We start from the raw sequence: 19,580 nt of genomic DNA on the forward strand, positions 1-19,580 counted from the left end.
ACTCGTACACCAGCAGATACAGATACTGAGCGCAGAGTAGAGAGTTTCACTCAACGAGCGAAGATCGAGCGATCGAATCGTTCGGCCTGGCATTCCTCGAGAGTCAGTTGAGCATTGGACGTCCTCGTTAGCGGTTGCCTGCGTCTTCTGAGCGACGAAGTAAGTGGTGGAGCTACTACATCCAAGTAGTGGAACCAAATCCACTCGGGTGTGCTGCATTGTGTGGTCTCAAGTTTTCTCGGGTCACCTTTTATATTTTTTGTTTTTCGACTTGTTGTTGGCCAGCTCAGTCGGTAAAGAAAAGCCTCAGCTAGATAAAAAGAGTATCTTTCATGTGACAGAGTGTTTACCCGTGAGGTTCTTGCCTTCGAGTTGCCGATACAATTACATGAAAACGAGGCAACAAAATTCCCAGTTCAAAACGCCAGTCAGCAGAAATGCAACTGGGCAGAAAAGTGTGCACACAAGTGAGCAAAACTGCAGTCTATCCACAGCCAAGTAACAGTTCTCCTTAATAATAATAGTAAGAAAATATTTTGGAAATCGCCGAAAAAAGTGCCATGTGTTGTCCTACAAACGGTTGCAGCGGAAAATGTATCTACCATATATGTATATAAATATAGCCGATAAATAAACGAAAATAACGCAGTTGCTGCGCCCTGTGTGCATCTGTGAGATACGAAAAGATACGAAACGGAGTTCGTAAAAGTATCTGAGTGATTTTTGAGTGCTTTCCTTCGATTTCCCTCTACCTGCTGTTTTGTGAGTGTGCGTGCATCTGAACCAGTGGATAAAAACAAACCCCGCAATAAAGATACAGCTCAAAAGGTGCAAACAAAAACGCAGTTTAACCTAAAAAAAAAACAAACAAATACCAAAAAAAAACCGTTCTCGACATAGAGCTAAAGTCTTTATATAGAGTGTGATATCAGCTAGTTCGTAGTCCCAAATTCTTATCGCTATGTCGAAGGAACTCGTGTTCGTTTTCATAGTCTCGTATCTCGTCCCAGCTCAAGACCCAGTCTATATACTACCATATATGCAATATGAATCTCAAATCTGAATGGAGCGGATGTTCGTTCCGACTATATACATATTACATATAGTATGTGTGAGTGCGGAGTGTGTAGTTCCAGTATCAGTGTTATGTGGGCTGTGTCTTGGCCTCGCCTGAACTCTGCGCAAAGGGTTCATCTGTAAGTCGGGCGGCCTGACAACAGATTTCGTATAGTTTTGAGCCGTATGCTTTAGAACTTAAACAGCTGATAAGACAGCCAAGACAGTGAACGGGATCCCGAGAAAGGAAATAAATGGGTGCCATTGATAAAAACAAAGTATATATAATTTATGTGCAAACAATTAATAGACGAAAAATCTCGGTGGTGATTGTGTGTTTAAAAATATAATGAAACCCTGATCCGGATTGTGATTGCAAGCAGCTTTGGAATAGAACGAGTCTTCTAGGAATTCAAATTCGGAATAAGAGCCTATAATATTGGTTTCACTGAACTAAATTCCACAGGAATATTTCTTACCAAGCACTTTCAGCTTAATTCGATCTTGAATTCCGCATCTTACCCACGAGAACTGGTATTGTCTTGTTTTCAAGGGGAAGCTTTGAGTTTTCTTTCACATTGCATTCCATTTCAGAGGATGTGATATCATCTTCCCGCAATATCCAAGCAAATATTTGCTAATTAGAACCTCTACTTAACTGAATTCATAAAAAATACCAGACTTGGATCTTGGATCTACGAAAATCTAAATTAATCCAACCTTGCATTTAGTGCAATGTATAATATAGTAAGACCTAAAAAATCCTCATTATTAAAAGCCAGCCGCCGTAATTGCGGCGATTGCAGTTTGAAATTGAGAATGGGAATGGGAATGAATAGAGGAGTAGATGAAATCATCGCATAGAATTACTTCAAGTTCCCAAATAGCAAAAACACATGCTTGTGGGCAGTACAACCACATATACTCAACTCTACTGCCGCTGGAACTCATGCTCGAGAGTTTATTTATGTCTTTGCGCACACACGGTTCGGTTGCTTGTTGTTTAAGATTTTCATTTGCAGTTTTTGCCTTTCGACTTTTCGCTTTTGTTTACCCAAAAGCAAATCAACTCATTGCCGGCCCGGCCAGTAAAGTTTATTTTTCGAGCGATTTGCTCGGCGAACTAATTAAAAATTCGGCCCGGAACATGGTCTTCCTTCCACTCTCCTCCACAATGTGTTCCACACATGTTACTGGATTTGGTATCTAAACTGATTCATAATCTCATGCATTTTCCAGCATATGAAGTCGCTCAGGCACCAATAATAGGAAATATTTCGTTATGAATTGAGGAGCAACACCAAAGGACAACCTTGAAGGAAACCCACCCAGAAAACCAAATAGTCTTAGAACTGATACAAATCCTAGTGACACACCCACCTATAGCTAAAAAGTCACCCAACTAAACCCACCATGAAGCGCAGCCGGTGGAGCCACAATGGCTCCTCCACGGCGCATCTCCTGCTGATCGGAGCCCTCATTGCCTGCAGTTCCACCGTTATCCTAGGCGCCCAGCGTCCACCTATCAATTCCGCCGGAGGTCACGAGCTGCGCGGAACCACCTTTATGCCGGCCCTGGAGTGCTACGAGCCATATGGCAGACCACAGGTAAGGGGGAGGAACCACTGTTTACCCATTTTGTTTGTCCACAAACCAATTGAAGAGAATTGAGAATTAGTGGTTGGGCATTCAGCTTTTGGGTTGAGTCAATTCGAGTGAGAGATGCAAACTAATTGAGTAATAAAGCGACAATATGGGAGAATGAAACAAATTTTCTGGGAATTTCTCATTTACGACTTTAATAATATTATGAAATTAATTTACAACTCACCAAGCAATATTAAATGTTGTTGATTTTGGGCATCAGAATGTTATATGATTTATACAAACATTTTACATTTTACCAAATATTATTCCTTTTTAGAAATGTCTGCCAGAATTTATTAATGCTGCCTACCAACTACGAATCGAGTCAACTAATACCTGTGGTGAGCAGAATGACAATCACTTCTGCATACAAACCATGAATCAGAATCACAAAAACTGCGAGTTTTGCAAGTAAGTAAAGAATTCTAATTTACTTTCCTCTAGTTAATAACTAAAAACATATTTTAAACAGATACAATGATCACGATCCTTCATTCCTGACGGATTTGCATGATCCGCAGAACCCAACTTGGTGGCAGTCGGAAACCATGTACGAGGGTATCCAGCACACAAACTACGTGAATCTGACTTTACATCTCGGTAAGTACAACAGATGAGCTTAGAGAATATTATTTTGATTATATTTTTCAAATAATACCAGGAAAATCCTACGACATCACGTACGTTCGCATTCTGTTCCGTTCGCCGCGTCCTGAATCCTTTACGATTTACAAGAGGACCTCGGAGAATGGTCCCTGGATTCCCTACCAGTACTACAGTGCCACCTGTCGAGACACTTACTCCCTGCCCGATTCACGAGACATTCGAAAGGGGGAGGGCGAGGCTCATGCCCTTTGTACCAGCGAGTACAGTGATATCTCGCCATTGAGAGACGGTGAAATTGCCTTCTCCACGCTGGAGGGTCGTCCCAGTGGTATCAATTTCGAGCGCAGTGCCGAGCTGCAGGATTGGGTCACGGCTACGGATATCAGAATTACCTTAGATCGTCTGAACACATTCGGTGATGAAGTCTTTGGAGATCCTCAGGTACTCAAGTCATACTTCTATGCCATCAGTGACATTGCCGTGGGTGCACGTTGCAAGTGCAACGGACATGCCAGCAAGTGTGTCTCGAGTACAGGAATGCATGGTGAGAGGACTCTGGTCTGCGAGTGCCGTCATAACACCGATGGACCGGATTGTGACCGTTGTCTGCCCCTCTATAACGACCTGAAGTGGAAGAGGTCCACCTCAACGGAAGTAAACGAGTGCAAAGGTAGGTGTATTAAACATTATTGATAAAGTATTTGCTTAATTACTCAAAGTTTATGGGATGCCACTTCAAATAGACTGTCAGAATGCTGCCATCAATTAAGAAAAATGTATTCTCTAGCAACTCTAAAAAACTTCACTTTTTGAAACACTTATCAACACTTGCCTGAACTTGTTTTTCGTAACTGTAGTTTTCATAGGAAGAAGATATGAGTTTACAGGTTTTTAATCAGCTGGACGCAATGTCCAGTCTATAAGTTCTATATAAGGATAGACCACTTTGCCGTTAGAGTCAGTGTTAGTTGAAAGAAGCGATGGCAGCCCATCAGTCATGTTTGTGCTTTGCTTGCCTGTGGTCTTTTTACAGCTGGGCTTGGCCCAAGGCTGGTCCAATGAATATAGTTTGGAAACGAATCTTATAGGGCCAGGTGTGCCGAACTGGTACATGATTAACTGTATATATAATTTTGTCTTAGACAAAGGAAACCCAGTGAAAAATATCCTTTCTCCACAGCCTGTAACTGCAATGGACTGGCCGACAAGTGCTTCTTCGATGCAGCTTTGTTCAATCGGACTGGTCATGGTGGTCACTGCATGGACTGCCGTGAGAATCGTGATGGACCCAACTGCGAACACTGCAAGGAGAACTTCTATATGCGCGACGACGGATATTGTGTGAACTGTGCCTGCGATCCCGTGGGCTCCAGATCGCTACAGTGCAACAGCCACGGCAAGTGCCAGTGCAAGCCGGGAGTGACAGGTGACAAGTGCGACCGCTGCGACAATAACTACTATCAATTCGGACCCCATGGATGTCAGCAGTGCGGATGCGATAGTCGCGGATCCCATGAGAACACTCCCGCCTGTGATGCCGATACCGGAATCTGTTTCTGCAAGGAGAACGTCGAAGGCAGACGCTGCAATGAGTGAGTTCTACAAATCAATGGCAATTTAAGTTAAATTATTATTCACCTTTAATATCACATCTTTTCTAATCTAGATGCAAGCCCGGATTCTTCAACCTGGACAAGACCAATCGATTTGGATGCACCCCCTGTTTCTGTTATGGCCATACTTCGGAGTGTACGACTGCACCAAGCTATTCAATTGTCTCAGTTACTTCAAACTTCAACAAATTCAAGGAACGCTGGACAGCCGCTGATTTGAACAACCGCGAAGTGGACATCAAGTACAATCAGTACAGTCGCAGTATTGGAACGACTGCCCAGGGCAATGAGCACGTGTACTTCCAGGCACCAGATCGATTCCTCGGCGATCAGCGTGCCTCCTACAACAGGGATTTGAAGTTCAAACTGCAACTGGTTGGCCAGGTGGCCAATACTGGTGTCAGTGATGTGATCTTGGAGGGAGCTGGCAGCCGCATCTCGCTGCCAATCTTCGCCCAGGGCAATGGAATTCCCGATCAGGGAGTCAAAGAGTACACATTCCGTTTACACGAACATCATGATTACCAATGGCAACCTAGCCAGTCGTCTCGCGGATTCCTGTCGATATTATCAAACCTGACGGCTATTAAGATAAGGGCCACGTACTCTGTGCAGGGTGAGGCTATCCTGGATGACGTGGAACTGCAGACAGCTCACCGTGGAGCTGCCGGACATCCGGCCACCTGGATTGAACAGTGTACCTGTCCAGAGGGTTATCTTGGTCAGTTCTGTGAGTCTTGTGCCCCTGGCTATCGTCACAGTCCCGCCCGCGGAGGTCCTTTTATGCCTTGCATTCCCTGCGACTGTCATGGCCATGCGGACATTTGTGATTCAGAGACTGGCAGGTGTATTTGTCAGCACAATACCCATGGGGATAACTGCGATCAGTGTGCCAAGGGCTTCTACGGAAATGCCCTGGGCGGAACTCCCAACGACTGCAAGCGGTGTCCTTGTCCCAATGATGGTGCCTGTCTGCAGATCAACGAGGATACGGTCATATGTACAGAGTGTCCAAAGGGTTATTTCGGATCACGTTGCGAACAGTGTAGCGATGGCTTCTTCGGCGACCCAACGGGACTCTTGGGCGCCGTGCAAACCTGCAAGAGTTGCGATTGTAATGGCAATGTTGATCCCAATGCCGTGGGCAATTGCAACCGGACAACGGGCGAGTGTTTGAAGTGCATCCACAATACGGCCGGAGAGCACTGTGATCAGTGTTTGTCGGGACACTTTGGAGATCCATTGGCTCTGCCACATGGACGTTGCGATCGCTGCAGTTGTTATGAGGCTGGAACCGAGCAGGATGCACAGAGCATCACGCGCTGCGATCAAGTTACCGGTCAATGCCACTGCAAACCCAATGTAATTGGTAGGGATTGTGGAGAGTGCCAACCCGGATACTTCAATATCCGATCGGGCAATGGTTGCGAGAACTGCCTATGCGACCCAGTTGGTAGTTACAACGCTACCTGTGATCGGTACTCCGGCCAGTGTCACTGCCGACCAGGTGTGATGGGTCAGCGCTGTGATCAGTGCGAGAACTACTTCTATGGATTCTCTAGTGAGGGCTGTAAGCCATGCGAATGTGACCAGAGCGGCTCTAAGGGATTCCAGTGCGACCAGAATGGCCAATGCCCTTGTAACGATAATGTCGAAGGACGACGATGCGATCGGTGCAAGGAGAACAAGTACGACAGACACCGGGGCTGTATCGATTGTCCTGATTGCTATAACCTCGTACAAGATGCTGCCGATTTGCATCGGGCTAAGTTGTATAACCTCAGTCAAACTCTGGACGAGATTGCCCGCACTCCGGTGACCAATGACGATGAGTTCGAAGCTAAGCTAAAAGCGGTACAAGAGAAGGTGGCTGTCTTGGCCCAGGATGCTCGCGATAACTCGGGTGAAGGTGGTCAGACCTACGCGGAGGTCATCGATGATCTTTACAAGCATTTGAACAACGTGAGGGAGCACCTGCAGAGTGCTGATAAGTACCAGTCGGATGCCGATGCAGAGATCGAAAAGGCGCGCCAGAACTACACCGTTCTGTACCAGATAACTGAGAATGCCCAGAAGGAACTCCAGCAGGCACTCGACCTCCTTAATGACGAGGGTGCCCAGGCTTTGGCACGAGCGAAGGAGAAGTCCGTGGAGTTTGGCCAACAATCGGAACAGATTTCGGACATCTCGCGCGAGGCACGTGCCCTAGCAGACAAACTCGAGTCGGAGGCACAATTTGATCTTAAGAACGCCAAGGATGCTAAGGATGCTGTCGAGAAGGCTCACCAACTGGCCAAGAGTGCCATCGAGCTGCAGGAGAAGATCGGTACTGAGCTGCGTTCCGAGGTGGGCTTGGAACTGAGCCACGTCAAGCAGTCCCTAGGCACCGTAGTCCAGACCTCCAAGGAGGCTCTGCGCAAGGCCAACGAAGTTTACGATACCGCAATGACCCTGTTGAATGACGTAAACCGTCAGACTCAGCCGGATATCGATATCAGTCAGCTGAAGAAGGACGCAGTAGCAGCCAACGATCGAGCAGATGAACTTCTCAAGCAAATCACTGAGTTATCTAATAGCAACGGCGAACTCTTCTCGGACTTCGAATCAGAGCAGGAACTGACAGAAGCCCTGCTAAAGAGGTGGGTTATCCTAAATTTATTTTTGATTAGATAGATTAATAACATTAACTACATATTAACTTTTAGAGCTGAACAGCAGCAGCAGGATGACATCGAGTTGCTGGAGCGCGCCAAGGCCGCCCATGATAGAGCCACAAAGGCAGTGGAACAGGGTGACAATACCCTCAAGGAGGCCAATAATACTTACGAAAAGTTGGCCGGCTTCCAGTCGGATGTCCAGCGCTCTTCGGAGAGTGCAGACAAAGCCCTGCAGGCTGTGCCCAACATCGAGAAGGAGATCCAAAATGCAGAGAGCCTGATCAGCCAGGCGGAGGAGGCTTTGGACGGTGCCAATAAGAATGCCAACGAGGCCAAGAAGAACGCCCAGGAGGCGCAATTGAAGTATGCCGAACAGGCTTCCAAGGTAAGGCATTCCGCACAATGTTAAAATTAAGTTATCCTGAAATTGGTTTATATTTTATGACAGGATGCCGAGCTGATCCGCCGCAAGGCCAACGAAACCAAGGTGGCTGCCCGCAATCTGCGTGATGAAGCTGACCAACTCAATCACCGGGTGAAGCTCACCGAAATGGACATCTTCAAGCTGGAGGAGAGTTCGACCAAAGACGATAACCTGGTTGATGATGCAAAGCGAAAGGTGGGTCAGGCCAAGGCCGATACCCAAGAGGCCCAGAAGCAGATCGAGAAGGCCAATGCCGAACTAACGGCCATCAAGGACGAGCTTGAGAATCTAAAGGACATCAACACAGGCGATTTGGATAAGTTGGGTAAGATCAATAATCTTAAACTTGATGAACTGAACTTATAAGTACTCTAACCCATCCCACAGAGAATCGTTTGGCCATTGTTGAGGGTGAGATCAACCGTGTCAATCTGACGGGACGAATCGAAAAGTACCGGGAACAGCGGACAATTCAAAAGAATCTGATCGATAAATACGACGCTGAGTTGAGGGAGCTCAAAGATGAGGTGCAGAATATTGGCCTTATTTCCAAGGCTCTGCCGGACAGTTGCTTTAGCCGCAATCGCCTGGAACCCTAGAACTCCACCATCCCACTTCCAATAACAACTACTTCAATTAACACTAAGTACGAAAACGAAGATCAGAACAAGACGAACAAATCAGATTTATGATAGAACGTAGCCGTTGAATGAAATTACGTAATTTTAGTGCCTTAGCCGAAATATTTTGTTTAGTGACCCAGACAAGGTTCCACAAAAGAGATCAACTGAGCAACGTTAAGCTTTAAAGCATCATCGATTTCATATTGTATGCCATATACTATAATGATACAAGGGGATGCCCACATCGAGAATCAACTGCCAACTGTGCTTCACCAGTTTCAAGCCAGCCACGGACTGTATTATATGTTAAAGAAACACTAATCGAAAATAAAACACAAGACCTTGTACTCCTGCAATCCGATAATCCAATCGCATATCTATATCTCTGCCGTAGCTCCACCTGAAGTCTATTCTAAACACTTATATATTAACATATTTGTCATCTACGTTTAATGTGCCAATACAATTACCATGTATCTTTGTCTATAAGTCGCTTAAAGAGTTTCCCTTCAAAATATAACTTTTCCAACGTTGTAATTTTGTAAAAACCAAGATTGATTTATTTGTTGTTCATGTTCCGGAGTAGCAGGAAAAAGTTTGCACTCAACCGAAAGACCTGAAAGTGGATCAAATATTTAGTACATGAAGTAAAAAATAAATTCTACGGAAATACCTGCACTAGAAATTTATGGGAGAGACTAGTAAATCCTCCCACGCTAAGTACAAAAGTTCGACGAGAAAAAAGCAACATCATTTTGATCATAAACTTGAATTCCTTGGACTCATTATACCAACTGCAGTTGTACCAATCATAAAATAGTAGCTCACTCTGAAATATGATATTTTAATTGAAGAAAAATAATTGTAAGATTTTAAACCTCACCTGGGTCTCCACTTTCTGAGCACTCACGTTGTACAGACTGATCTCCAAAGCTATAGTCACAAAGTATACCATTATCATACCCATCCACACCCAGCCAACTTCCTAATAAGAGATTTTAAAATAAGATTCAATAATTTTATAATCAATCTAAACATCTTACCAACACTGTGCTGATTTTGTAAAGCAGCATGCAAATCAAAATGCTGCTTACAGAGCACTGAACGAGGATAATGTACTTAAAAAGATTTTCAATTTGATTATGATGGCTAAATGAAAGGTGGTTAACAAAGGTTCTTTGAAAGAAAACTATTGCTCACCTTGATATGCGGGCAAAAAGCCTAACGCAACATTGAAGATATTTATCTCTCTGATTTTTGGGAACCAGTATATCCGAGGTTGAATTTTGAACCAGAAACCGTAAGACTTTTATTAAACCAGACTCATATCGAGTAAGAACCACAAACAGGCTGTTAAATCCAAAAACAGCTTTTAAAAGGAAATCTTAAATTAATGACAAATTTTAATATTTTCTAATTTAAGCACCTACCAAAAAAGCACCAAAGGGGGCCTGATTGTAGTAGAAAGAAACGAATCACATATGAGGGAAATTCATACTTTCCCAGTTGCACATAAGGAACAATAGCTGGGTAAGCTGCAATGCTAAGCATAAGTGAAACAGGAAAACAAAACTATGTTCTACAATTTCCATACTCAGTGTCATTTCACAGGTATCCTGATCCTTAATATAGCAATCAAAGATGTATTGAAAATAAGGTCGCATTGTGTAGTATACCACAGGCATGCAAACTATTTTAAAGAAGAACATGACTTGTTGGTCAATGATCAGCCAATTGTTGAGCAATATCAAGCTCACAGATCGTAGGAGCTCCCTTTTCTTTGGCATATCTGTCAGAATTTCGATGAAAAATTAAAACATCATTTTTTTATAGCCTTACCCAAGTCAAAGAGCCCCAAAGATTTTAAAACCTTTCCTGTCTCTGTAGAAAACACCAACTGAGAACAGGATTCCACCTTACTCTGAAAGTGAAACATCTTAACCACACCAACGCTAAGTTGGAAGGTAAGTAGAACCGCCTAATAGATTATATAAAGATTATTAAGTAAATATTAATTAAATAAGTTTACTCATGCATACCTCTACGTAGGTCTCAAAGGAGATCATATAGTTTTCCATTATGAAAGCCACTAGACTATAGATGATACTCACGTTAATTATTAAGACCAGAATGCGCGTTCTAGATTACTATGAGTTAAAATCAAAAAGAAAGATTTGGGTGTAATAGGGAATTCCTTACAACTGACAGTACTTGGAGCTGCGCTTCCTGGGTGCAATATTAACACCCAGCGCATAGGCACTGTATTCCACCCATAGAAGCCCTAGTTTGGGCAGCCTGTCGATGCGCTCGAGCTCTTGATCCAGTAGGTCCTGCATTCCTTAGAGTTTTTATCCAGACTGTTTATAGAGAACCTATATCCTGCGCTTAAATTTCATTTGCAATGGCTTCCTGGTCTCAATTACTGGCCCCAAATTATATGGTTCCTTTAGAATAATTTGCTATAAGGCCTGGTTATTGTGCAACTCAATAGAGGACACAAATAATTATCAAAATTGGATGGGCGTTTCTAAAAAGCATTAAAAATTTAAAACTCATCGAAGGTGTGTAGCTACAAAAGCCACAATAAAACCTTCTAATGAAATTCAAGTCAGACTTCATGGGAAGGAGTGTTAGCCATAACAGGAAAGGGAAGCATCACCTTGACTTCTATTGATAAATGGTCTGAACTTCAATTACTTCATGAATTTTTGATTATATCAAATATAAAATATAAAAACATTGAAAAACTAACGTTACTCTAAAAGTTGTTGCTTTTCGTAGTAATAACCCAATTTATTATGGGTATTTTGCCTATAAATAAGTTCTAAGGTTGATGAACCATAAGTTGTATTTCAAAAAAGGTTGTCAAGTCTAATAGATGTAAGACTTTTTATGGCGGAAAGATTATATTGAAGATTTGTGGTTATAAGCCTAGATCCTAGAATGTTCTACAATGAAATCCTTAGCTAGAGAGAATAAAATAATAAATTGAAAAAGTGGCGCCTTTTTTTAATTTCCCACATAATTTGTACAATTATACAGTAAAGGCGTGTAAAAATATCTACATTCAGGGCTGCAATAATATTTTTGCTGAAAACGATTCGTTACCATCTGGCAACGCCACTTTGCTCCATTGCCACCACTACTTTCCCTTCACCCACCCCACCCTCTCCGCTGTTATCATTGAAAAATAATTCATAAACAATATTATTCGCAAGTTAGAAATCGGGTGATAATTTGTACTTGCCTGGTCAAGTTGGCGGGCAGTGATAAGTCACAAAAATCATAGCCCGCCCTTAAGGGGTAAAATGGAGGAACGCAAGCTGCTCCGAGCAGTTAAAGCAACAAATCCGATTGTCTACCTGGACATTTCCATTGGCAAGGAGGATGGTGAGTAGAATCTGCCCGAGATCGAGGCCATTGCCATGCCAACCAGCTAAACCTTCTACATAATCTCTCAGCGGGTCGCATGATAATTGAACTGCGCAAGGATGTTGTGCCGAAAACAGCGGAAAATTTCCGTGCCCTCTGCACGGGTGAATGTGGCATTGGAACCATGGGGAAACCGCTCCACTACAAGGGTACCAAATTCCATAAGATTAAACGTGTCTTCGCCGTCCAAAGCGGGGATGTTGTCAAGAATGATGGAACCAGCGGCGAATCCATCTACGGGCCAGTATTCGAGGACGAGAACTTTGAACTCACAGTAGGTATCATCTTGTAGGTACCCTTACATACCTGTAATAACCTGATTAATCTATTCGTAGCATAATGAAGAGGGGGTAGTCAGCATGGCCAATTATGGAAAGCCCAACTCAAACAATTCTCAGTTTTTCATCTCGGCCGTCGGCTGTGAGAATCTAAATGGAACAAATGTAGTCGTAGGTCGGGTTCTACGCGGCTTAGGTATAGTAGAGGAGATGGAAAAAAACTGTAATGACGAGGGCGATCCAACGGCTAGGATCGTGATACGGGACTGTGGCGAGATTGCTCCTGGTGAAGATTGGGGTGTGGAGTGCAGCGATGAGACGGCGGACAAGCTGCCAGCCTATCCGCAAGACTGGACTCGCAAGTACGACAAGTTTACAGTGAGTAAATAACACTTTTCATCAGAACTATCATTGACCCAATTTCACTAACTCTACTATAGGCTGATGCGGCGGTGGAGCTGCTAACGGGCATTCGCCAATCGGGCAATCACTTCTATCAGCTCGGACGCTATCACGAAGCTCGAGCCAAATATCGCAAGGCGAATCGATACTATCATTGCCTGAGCAAACAGTTCGGTTGGCAGCAACTAAATCCGTTGAAAAAACACCTCGTTGATACGGATCTTCTCAAGGTTGATGGCTTCTCGGTAGTAAACAACATAAACTCAGCCGCCGTGGATCTGAAGCTGGGCAACTACATGAGTGCCAGAACCGAATGTTCCGAGGCCATTCGTCTGGATCCCAAATGCAGTAAAGCTTATTACCGACGTGGCCAGGCACAGCGTGGTTTGCGTAACTACGAGGAGGCCATAAACGATTTGAAAAAAGCCCACAATCTCCTTCCGGAGAACAAGCAAATATTAAACGAACTGAACAGCACCAAGCAGCTTCTGGCCCAATACAACCGACAGCAACGAAATGCGCTTAAAAATCTTTTTGCCTAGCTGGCAGCCAGTCAACATTTTCTTATATCGTTATTAGTTTATCGCGGACCTGAATGGCATCTTTGAATGTAAATACTTATTAATAAATGTTGTTGTTTTACCAACAGTCAGTGGTTTACCACAAAAAAGGTAAAGTAAAAGACTGGACTTATTGTGCTGTAATTGATAAATATATTGGATCGTACCTAACTCACATTTGTTCGCACATGAATAATGATCGCTTACGTAGACCGTAGTGCCTAGTATGCAGCTTACACTCAAAAAGATTACATATAAAAATGGATCTTATATCTGCTGTGAATAACTTAGTCTATCGGTTACTTTAAAGATTTGTCACAATGTCCTGTTCGCTGCGATGCAAATTGCCCGATGCACTGCCTGCCGTGTAGCTCTTCATGCTGATTTCCATGTTAGTCAATGCGCTGGATACGTGATACAAGTTCTCCGAGAGAATGGCATAAATCTCGAATAGCTCCGAGTCTGATTTGGATACTATGAAGGCTTCTGCTGAAAGAGTAGATATCCATGAATCCTAAATCGCGTATATTATTTCCTTAACGACATACCTGTGCGATCCTTCATTATACCATGAGCATATGCATTTAGTATCACGGACATCTCATCGCACTTCTGGCGGCTGTCAAGGCTGCTATAGCTAAATATGGTCAGGTTTTGATCGCCGCTGGCGTTAAGCGTCGAAATCCGTCGGTACTGACGCACATGAGCTATAGCGCTTGGCCAGCGTTGTAGATCGATGTGCTCGGCCAGGCCAGCCTCAAACTCCTCGTGGGTCATCGGCAATCCCGGAGAAGGTGTGGGAGTATGCTCGCCCTCTGTTGATGTGGAGGATTCCAGGCAATCAAGTTCGGCTTCACTGGTGTACCTCACAAGGGCATCGCGAACAAGGGCATAGAGATCGGATATGTCATGCATCTGCAAAAGTTTTCATTGGATTAACTGATTCAAACTGAAATATAATGTCTTTACTCACGTCTTCGTTGATACGGAAATGATTTACCACATTCGAGGATATCTTGTGATTCGATTCGATAAGAAGTAAAAGTTGGAACATCAGCTTGTAAAGAGAGCGTCCCAAGTCTAGGACAACCTCGGTGGAGGCTGGATCGAAAGGCATGTAGGCAATGCTGGAAGAGCTTGGTAACTCAAGGCCAGAAGCAGCCACATCCGCCTCGTTAAAAAGCGACAGTTTACAACTGGTTTTCACTGCATCCAAGCACTAAAAGTAAAACATAAGCATTTCAAAAATGTATTATTTTACATGAGCCATTCACTGTACCTCTAAAACCTGATCCTTGCGATCGAAGAAAGTCTCCAGATGTTCCTGTACTTCCAGTACATTGAAACGTAGCGTTTCAAAGAGCTTGGGAGTGGTTGCTTGCAGCTCGCTGCACCAAACCTGGGGAGGGTCCGCCCGAGAACTCAGTAGATCTGTGAAAAGGGAGATCCTATTACCCAGCTGTGATCCAATGCCGGTGAAGAATTTCTTCGCCTCCTTGGAAATGTTGATAGTTTTAAAGGTCAGCTCCTTGATTAGCCTGTAAAGCTGCTGTAGCAGCTCCGAGGTGTGGGCAGAGGGCTGATTAACTAACATGGCCTGCAACTGACGACGCCAATTTTCCTCTGCCTCATCACGAATTGCGGCAAATCGAATGATGCCGGGCAGATGTGGCGAGGCATTGCAGGGTGTTAGGTCACCCAAATCTCCAGCACTGGAACCACTTGTATCGCTTCGCGAAACTGAGTTCCGACGCCTACGCTCCCGAAGACTTAAGGAAGTTGGAGGCACTGCACTATAGCCAGACTTCAAGAACGACTGACGATGATCCTCATCCAAAGGCGACTCAGATTCAGCCTCCTCATCAGATGAATCGTCTGCAATCTGCCGCTTTCTCTTGCTCAAAATTGGAGTCTTATCACTGAAGCTGTCCTCCAAGGCTGATGAGTGACCTCCCTTGATGGAGCCACCAATGCCACTGCCACAATTCAAACGGTCTTCATCGCCCTCGAAGAGCTGATGACGACGAACACCCCAATTAAAGTTGTCTGTTGATTCACCGGCAATACTGTCCTCGTACTCCAGGAAATCGAAGTCCTTGAAAACGGTGAAATCGGGCTGGCCATCGTCGCGTCTCGAACCGCTGCTCAGGTCGCCCTGAGGACCCGAGGTCTCTTCTGTAGAAGAAGCGGCCGAGGATTGGCGCTCCATCAGATCCGAGGACTGACTGAAGATCACCTATTGGTGGTTACATATTAAGACATTAGTTAAATTGATAAAAATTAATGATAAACATTCAGATGATTAATATAGAAGAGTAATAGAGATAAAGCTTACGCTTTGTCTGGTCGCAATCGATCCGGTTAGTAGTGACGTGCTCAACGACTAAATGTGTTTAGATAAAGAGTATAAACGAAAAGTACAGTTTGAAACAAAACATGCAACATGCAAACGGAACAAAGGAACAGGAAAGCATATGGCAGTATTTCTGTGTGACTGGAATGTGTGGAACGGAAAGTTGGCCAACTAAAAATGATGATCAATGATCATAACAATTTGCATATCAAAAAGAACTCGACAAAACACGAGTCAAGTTCAAAATGATTAAATTTGTTCAGTAAAGCTACTACATGCGGAAAACTAAATCACACAAAAGCAAAATTAGACGCGGCACATAGAAACGTGTCCTTTACCTTTGAGCAAATTGAGTTTATGAAATCGTCCTAGATATGTTTCGATTTTGGTATCGGATTGATTGGTTAATGATGATAATGCGTGTTAGTTTTTTGTTTGGTATTGGATTTGGATTGGTATTTGGTATTGTTTACATGAAAGAAAAAGAGTTAGAGGTAAATAATTGCAAAAATGCATGAGAAGAGGGGAGCTCTAGGGGAGCCTAAGGCATGCACCTGGCTATGTACAAGCGGCCGGCTGGGAGCATCTTGGGCAACACTTACCGATGGAGATTTGGGCAGGCCAACACGCTGTCCGCAGGTGGTCAGCAGATTAACCAAGCACTCACGCACACGACACTGCGACATCCAGGGTCGTTTCCACCCACTCAATGGCACCGTATCCGCCGGCGAGAGACTGGCACTCCGACGCGGCGAGTTTGGTGTTCCGACCACGCTACTGCCTGTTCCAATGGCATGTTGCTGCTGTTGATGTTGGGCAGCTGCTGCGGCTGCCTTGGCCGCCACATTGCTGTGGGCACGCTGCTGTTGCAGCTGAGCATTAGTTTGCTGTTGCACAGCACTGGCTGCCACCGTCACTGTGGTGGCATTCGTTAGTGTGGAGTTTAATGATGAGCTGCCCGTGGTAGAGGCGGGACCGGTAGCCACCGGTTCCTCTGTCTTTAAAAGAATTCGACGACCGATCAGAGGCGTTTGGGAAACGTCAAAGGTAAACTCCATAGTGCGTCCGGCCAGTTCCTTTTTACAGAACATATCCGAATCCGGATATGCACCATAGAAAGAGAACGATAAGCCGGCGCTGCTGCCGTCGCTGGGTGGTACCACTTGCAGGGACGAGCTCCGGGTTACGATCAGCTTTAGGATCTTTAGCGAGTCCTTCCAGTTCACAGTCTACGAAAAGACAAAATACATTATTTCTATTTGTATTTGGTTGCTAGTCTGAACTAGTATTAACCTAGATTAAAGATCGTTTAATAAAAAAGAAAAGAAAACTAATTTTTTTATTACCTTAAATATAATCTAAATTCGGGGCGTATTTAGATTAGATTTAAGCCCACTAAGGCAGAATGACTAAAGTAATTCAATTATTATAAAAACAAACAAATTAACTTAATCGTTCTATTGACAGATATATTACATTATACCAAAACCGGTTTAAATTTTCACAAGTGAGGGGCTAACATTTTTAGACGGACTTTTAATAGTACTTGAGAAAGAAACCGGTCTGTCAAACTTTGTCTTCTTTGATTTTTCGTAAACTTACATCCAAGTACTTCCCAATGGCCCTCAACAAGTCCGCGTTGATAGTTTGAGCCTGCGGAGCTGACAAATCCACGTAGTGCAGCATGCAGTGAATCACATTCAACACAGGCACCTGCACCTGCTGCGGTCCCTTCTCCAGAACCTCGATGAGGAACGCCACCATATGGAGTCCCATGTGAGCATAGGTGTCATGGAGATATTTGACCACACACTTGGTCCACTGGAATGACTCCTTGCAGAAGGTCTTTCGACTATAGAGTGTCATTACTGTGCCCAAGTTTTCTAACTTGGCACCCAGTTCCGTAGAAACCTGAGCAATGTTTTCTGCACTGCGAATGCAGATCTCGTTGGCATCCTCGTAGTGCAATAACATGTAAGGCAACAGAGCGATGACATTCATGGGAAAGGCGCAGCTCTGGGTGGGATCACAAACAGGCAGAGTCAGCAGAGGTGCAAACTGGGAAAGCAGGGTTATAGTTGGTTCATATGTGGCACTGTGGGTGCAGCCCTGAAAGTAGGAGTAGGAAATTATAAATAAATCTTAAAATATTAGTTTAGACTTCAGAAACTTACCTTCAGGAGGAGGGCATGCACTCCCGGATAGGCTGTCCACTTCAGCTGCTGCTGCAACTTCTCCACCTTGTCCCGTGCATCTGGTCGATCTAGAGGCAGACGGTGCAAAACCCTCGTCAGCAGTCGCAGGGCCAGCATAAATTCATGTTCATAGTCCGATTCCAGCAGAGAAACGGAAAGCCAGAAGAGTTGCGCCAGTATAGTCATCTTGTCATCCTGCGTAGCTGTATCACCCAGCATCTTTAGGCTTTGGGCGCTTCGGGAACGGGAAAGCGCTGATCCAGCTCCCACTCCACCACCGCCGACACCGAACTTAGAGACGGCACTTCGCTCCAGATCGATTCCCGAGGATCGGTTTCTCAGCTCAACCTGCTTGTCACAAGGTGAATTGTTGGCCTTGCGGCCACAGTAAGACACCGAGTAGCTCGTGCTTCTCCCATGACTGGGTATAGAATAGTTTGAGGATTGTGGGGTCATTCCCGAAGGTGATTTCTTGCCAGGCAATATTGAGTTGGGTCCCCCATCCTTGTTATTCAGATTCGGCGTACTCTTGAATATATCCTTCATCACATCTAGGGGTCGGAAGTCCGAGTCCAAGCTATCCACAGCAGCTTCTAAAGTAAGCAGCAGTTCCGTGACATATCCCTGCATGTCCTCACCCTGCTCGGCTACTGTTTCCACCAATCTGGAGAGTATATCTGATAGCATCCTAGAATTGATGGGAACATTCAAGGCTCGGAAGATCTGCAGACAGCGGCCTGCATAATGTCGGGATGAGCAGGATAATCCTAACTGAAGAGCCGTTTGTGCCCAACGCTCGGCTATGCGAGCTTGGGGATAACTGTCTGCGAAAACCTTGACCATGTGCTTCAGAAAGCAACTAAGTTGCTCGGCCGATTTAACGGCCCACACCTTGGCCGTAATATCCTCATAGTTCCAAAGTGGCTGGCACGTATCCTGGGCGAGGAACTTCAACAAGCTCTTGATCACATGGGCAATGGGCATACTAGGACCTGGCTGAGGAGGCGCATGCTCATCAGGGTGGATGAGCGGCACCTCAGAATTCTCCGAGTTATTTGGATTTATTTGCAGGGCAGCCGGAGTTGCTGTCAAGCCAGGGGGCGTCGTATTCTGTCCTGTCTGGGACCCCGCTTGTTGCTGATTTTGCGGCGTTTGTGACAAATTCTGCTGATGCGCCGCTATGATCGTGGAACTGGAGAGGTTGTGCTGCAGAGCATAGGCGGCTGCCTGGGGACTGACGTGCAGTAGATAACTATCAAATTGCTGATGCAGCTCAGTAAAATTATTATCGATTACGGGCAGAGCAGGAACTGTTAGTCCTAGATCCAGCTTGCTGGTCTCGCTGTTCAGCAGGATTCGGGCAACCGTTAGGTGGTCGTTGTGTTCCGCCAGCACAATCAGCAGATTGACGCACAGCTGTTTGCAATGTTCCCGCACAATGATGCGTGTGTGATCCAGTCCAAGGAATAGGATGTGCAGCATCAGTGGTAAGTGCAGGGTCCAGTCGATGCCCGGAATGCCGTCTACTACAATGTCCGTAAGGAGCATCACGGCCACATTGCATCTGCAGTAAATGATATTAGGTATAAAGGGTATTAGGTATCTTTATACGTTAACTTAGATAAAGTATCCTGCTTGCTATATTTCTCAGTCCCATTAGGAGAATAATTCATTCTGCTGCTCCCCTCTATGACTCAATATTTATTCGCTTTATTTCTTTTCAATATTAACTTA

General features: G+C 44.6%; 4 protein-coding genes across 14 annotated transcripts in view; 2 read left to right on the forward strand and 2 right to left on the reverse strand.

Annotated features, from left to right (window-relative positions):
* Positions 1–75: 75 nt before the first annotated feature.
* LOC108114533 (laminin subunit gamma-1) lies at positions 76–9,174 on the forward strand. The gene is made up of 10 exons (XM_017225570.2): positions 76–159; positions 2,296–2,664; positions 2,981–3,114; positions 3,176–3,303; positions 3,365–3,979; positions 4,490–4,901; positions 4,976–7,561; positions 7,628–7,964; positions 8,028–8,328; positions 8,391–9,174. Exons 2-10 carry the CDS (start codon positions 2,470–2,472, stop codon positions 8,600–8,602), a joined length of 4,920 nt encoding a protein of 1,639 aa, XP_017081059.1. The 5' UTR covers positions 76–159; positions 2,296–2,469; the 3' UTR covers positions 8,603–9,174.
* Positions 9,147–10,962, reverse strand: LOC108114534 (odorant receptor 67b). The gene is made up of 10 exons (XM_017225572.1): positions 10,826–10,962; positions 10,666–10,765; positions 10,466–10,604; positions 10,221–10,415; positions 10,057–10,161; positions 9,827–9,995; positions 9,670–9,775; positions 9,510–9,611; positions 9,300–9,455; positions 9,147–9,242 (listed from the first exon to the last, which is right to left on the reverse strand). The coding sequence occupies exons 1-10, from the start codon at positions 10,960–10,962 to the stop codon at positions 9,186–9,188; spliced, it is 1,266 nt and encodes a 421-aa protein (XP_017081061.1). The 3' UTR covers positions 9,147–9,185.
* Positions 10,963–11,776: 814 nt separating this feature from the next.
* LOC108114117 (peptidyl-prolyl cis-trans isomerase D) lies at positions 11,777–13,414 on the forward strand. The gene is made up of 4 exons (XM_017224889.1): positions 11,777–12,016; positions 12,088–12,332; positions 12,394–12,714; positions 12,777–13,414. Exons 1-4 carry the CDS (start codon positions 11,935–11,937, stop codon positions 13,278–13,280), a joined length of 1,152 nt encoding a protein of 383 aa, XP_017080378.1. The 5' UTR covers positions 11,777–11,934; the 3' UTR covers positions 13,281–13,414.
* A 14-nt stretch (positions 13,415–13,428) lies between these two features.
* Positions 13,429–19,580, reverse strand: part of LOC108114114 (protein furry) — a 53,030-nt gene continuing 46,878 nt past the window's right edge. For 3 of the 11 annotated variants that reach the window (XM_017224878.1, XM_017224884.1, XM_017224880.2), the window contains 8 exons: positions 17,826–19,410; positions 17,254–17,760; positions 16,254–16,880; positions 15,634–15,681; positions 14,578–15,534; positions 14,272–14,517; positions 13,847–14,213; positions 13,429–13,787 (listed from right to left, as the gene is read on the reverse strand). In XM_017224878.1, coding sequence (XP_017080367.1) covers positions 13,603–13,787; positions 13,847–14,213; positions 14,272–14,517; positions 14,578–15,534; positions 15,634–15,681; positions 16,254–16,880; positions 17,254–17,760; positions 17,826–19,410 — 4,522 coding nt within the window. In that variant the 3' untranslated portion in view covers positions 13,429–13,602. Of the gene's footprint in view, positions 13,788–13,846; positions 14,214–14,271; positions 14,518–14,577; positions 15,535–15,633; positions 15,682–15,989; positions 16,020–16,253; positions 16,881–17,253; positions 17,761–17,825; positions 19,411–19,580 lie in introns of all 11 variants that reach the window. The other 8 variants (XM_017224881.1, XM_017224886.1, XM_041818195.1 and 5 more) reach the window with 4 other exon arrangements.

Source organism: Drosophila eugracilis, unplaced genomic scaffold, assembly GCF_018153835.1.
Source record: "Drosophila eugracilis isolate 14026-0451.02 unplaced genomic scaffold, ASM1815383v1 contig_2154, whole genome shotgun sequence".
In the NCBI taxonomy this organism is placed as follows: Eukaryota; Metazoa; Arthropoda; class Insecta; order Diptera; family Drosophilidae; genus Drosophila; species Drosophila eugracilis.

Excerpts from the sequence above, each read along its gene's own strand:
- LOC108114533 (XM_017225570.2), top strand. The coding sequence starts at position 2,470 with ATGAAGCGCAGCCGGTGGAGCCACAATGGCTCCTCCACGGCGCATCTC. Across the intron at positions 3,115-3,175 it reads AAAAACTGCGAGTTTTGCAA|ATACAATGATCACGATCCTT; the intron begins GTAAGTAAAGAA and ends TATTTTAAACAG. Across the intron at positions 7,965-8,027 it reads ATGCCGAACAGGCTTCCAAG|GATGCCGAGCTGATCCGCCG; the intron begins GTAAGGCATTCC and ends ATTTTATGACAG.
- LOC108114534 (XM_017225572.1), bottom strand. The coding sequence starts at position 10,962 with ATGCAGGACCTACTGGATCAAGAGCTCGAGCGCATCGACAGGCTGCCC. Across the intron at positions 10,605-10,665 it reads CCTTTGAGACCTACGTAGAG|GCGGTTCTACTTACCTTCCA; the intron begins GTATGCATGAGT and ends ATAATCTATTAG. Across the intron at positions 10,416-10,465 it reads TTTGGGGCTCTTTGACTTGG|ATATGCCAAAGAAAAGGGAG; the intron begins GTAAGGCTATAA and ends AAATTCTGACAG.
- LOC108114117 (XM_017224889.1), top strand. The coding sequence starts at position 11,935 with ATGGAGGAACGCAAGCTGCTCCGAGCAGTTAAAGCAACAAATCCGATT. Across the intron at positions 12,333-12,393 it reads ACGAGAACTTTGAACTCACA|CATAATGAAGAGGGGGTAGT; the intron begins GTAGGTATCATC and ends ATCTATTCGTAG. Across the intron at positions 12,715-12,776 it reads GCAAGTACGACAAGTTTACA|GCTGATGCGGCGGTGGAGCT; the intron begins GTGAGTAAATAA and ends ACTCTACTATAG.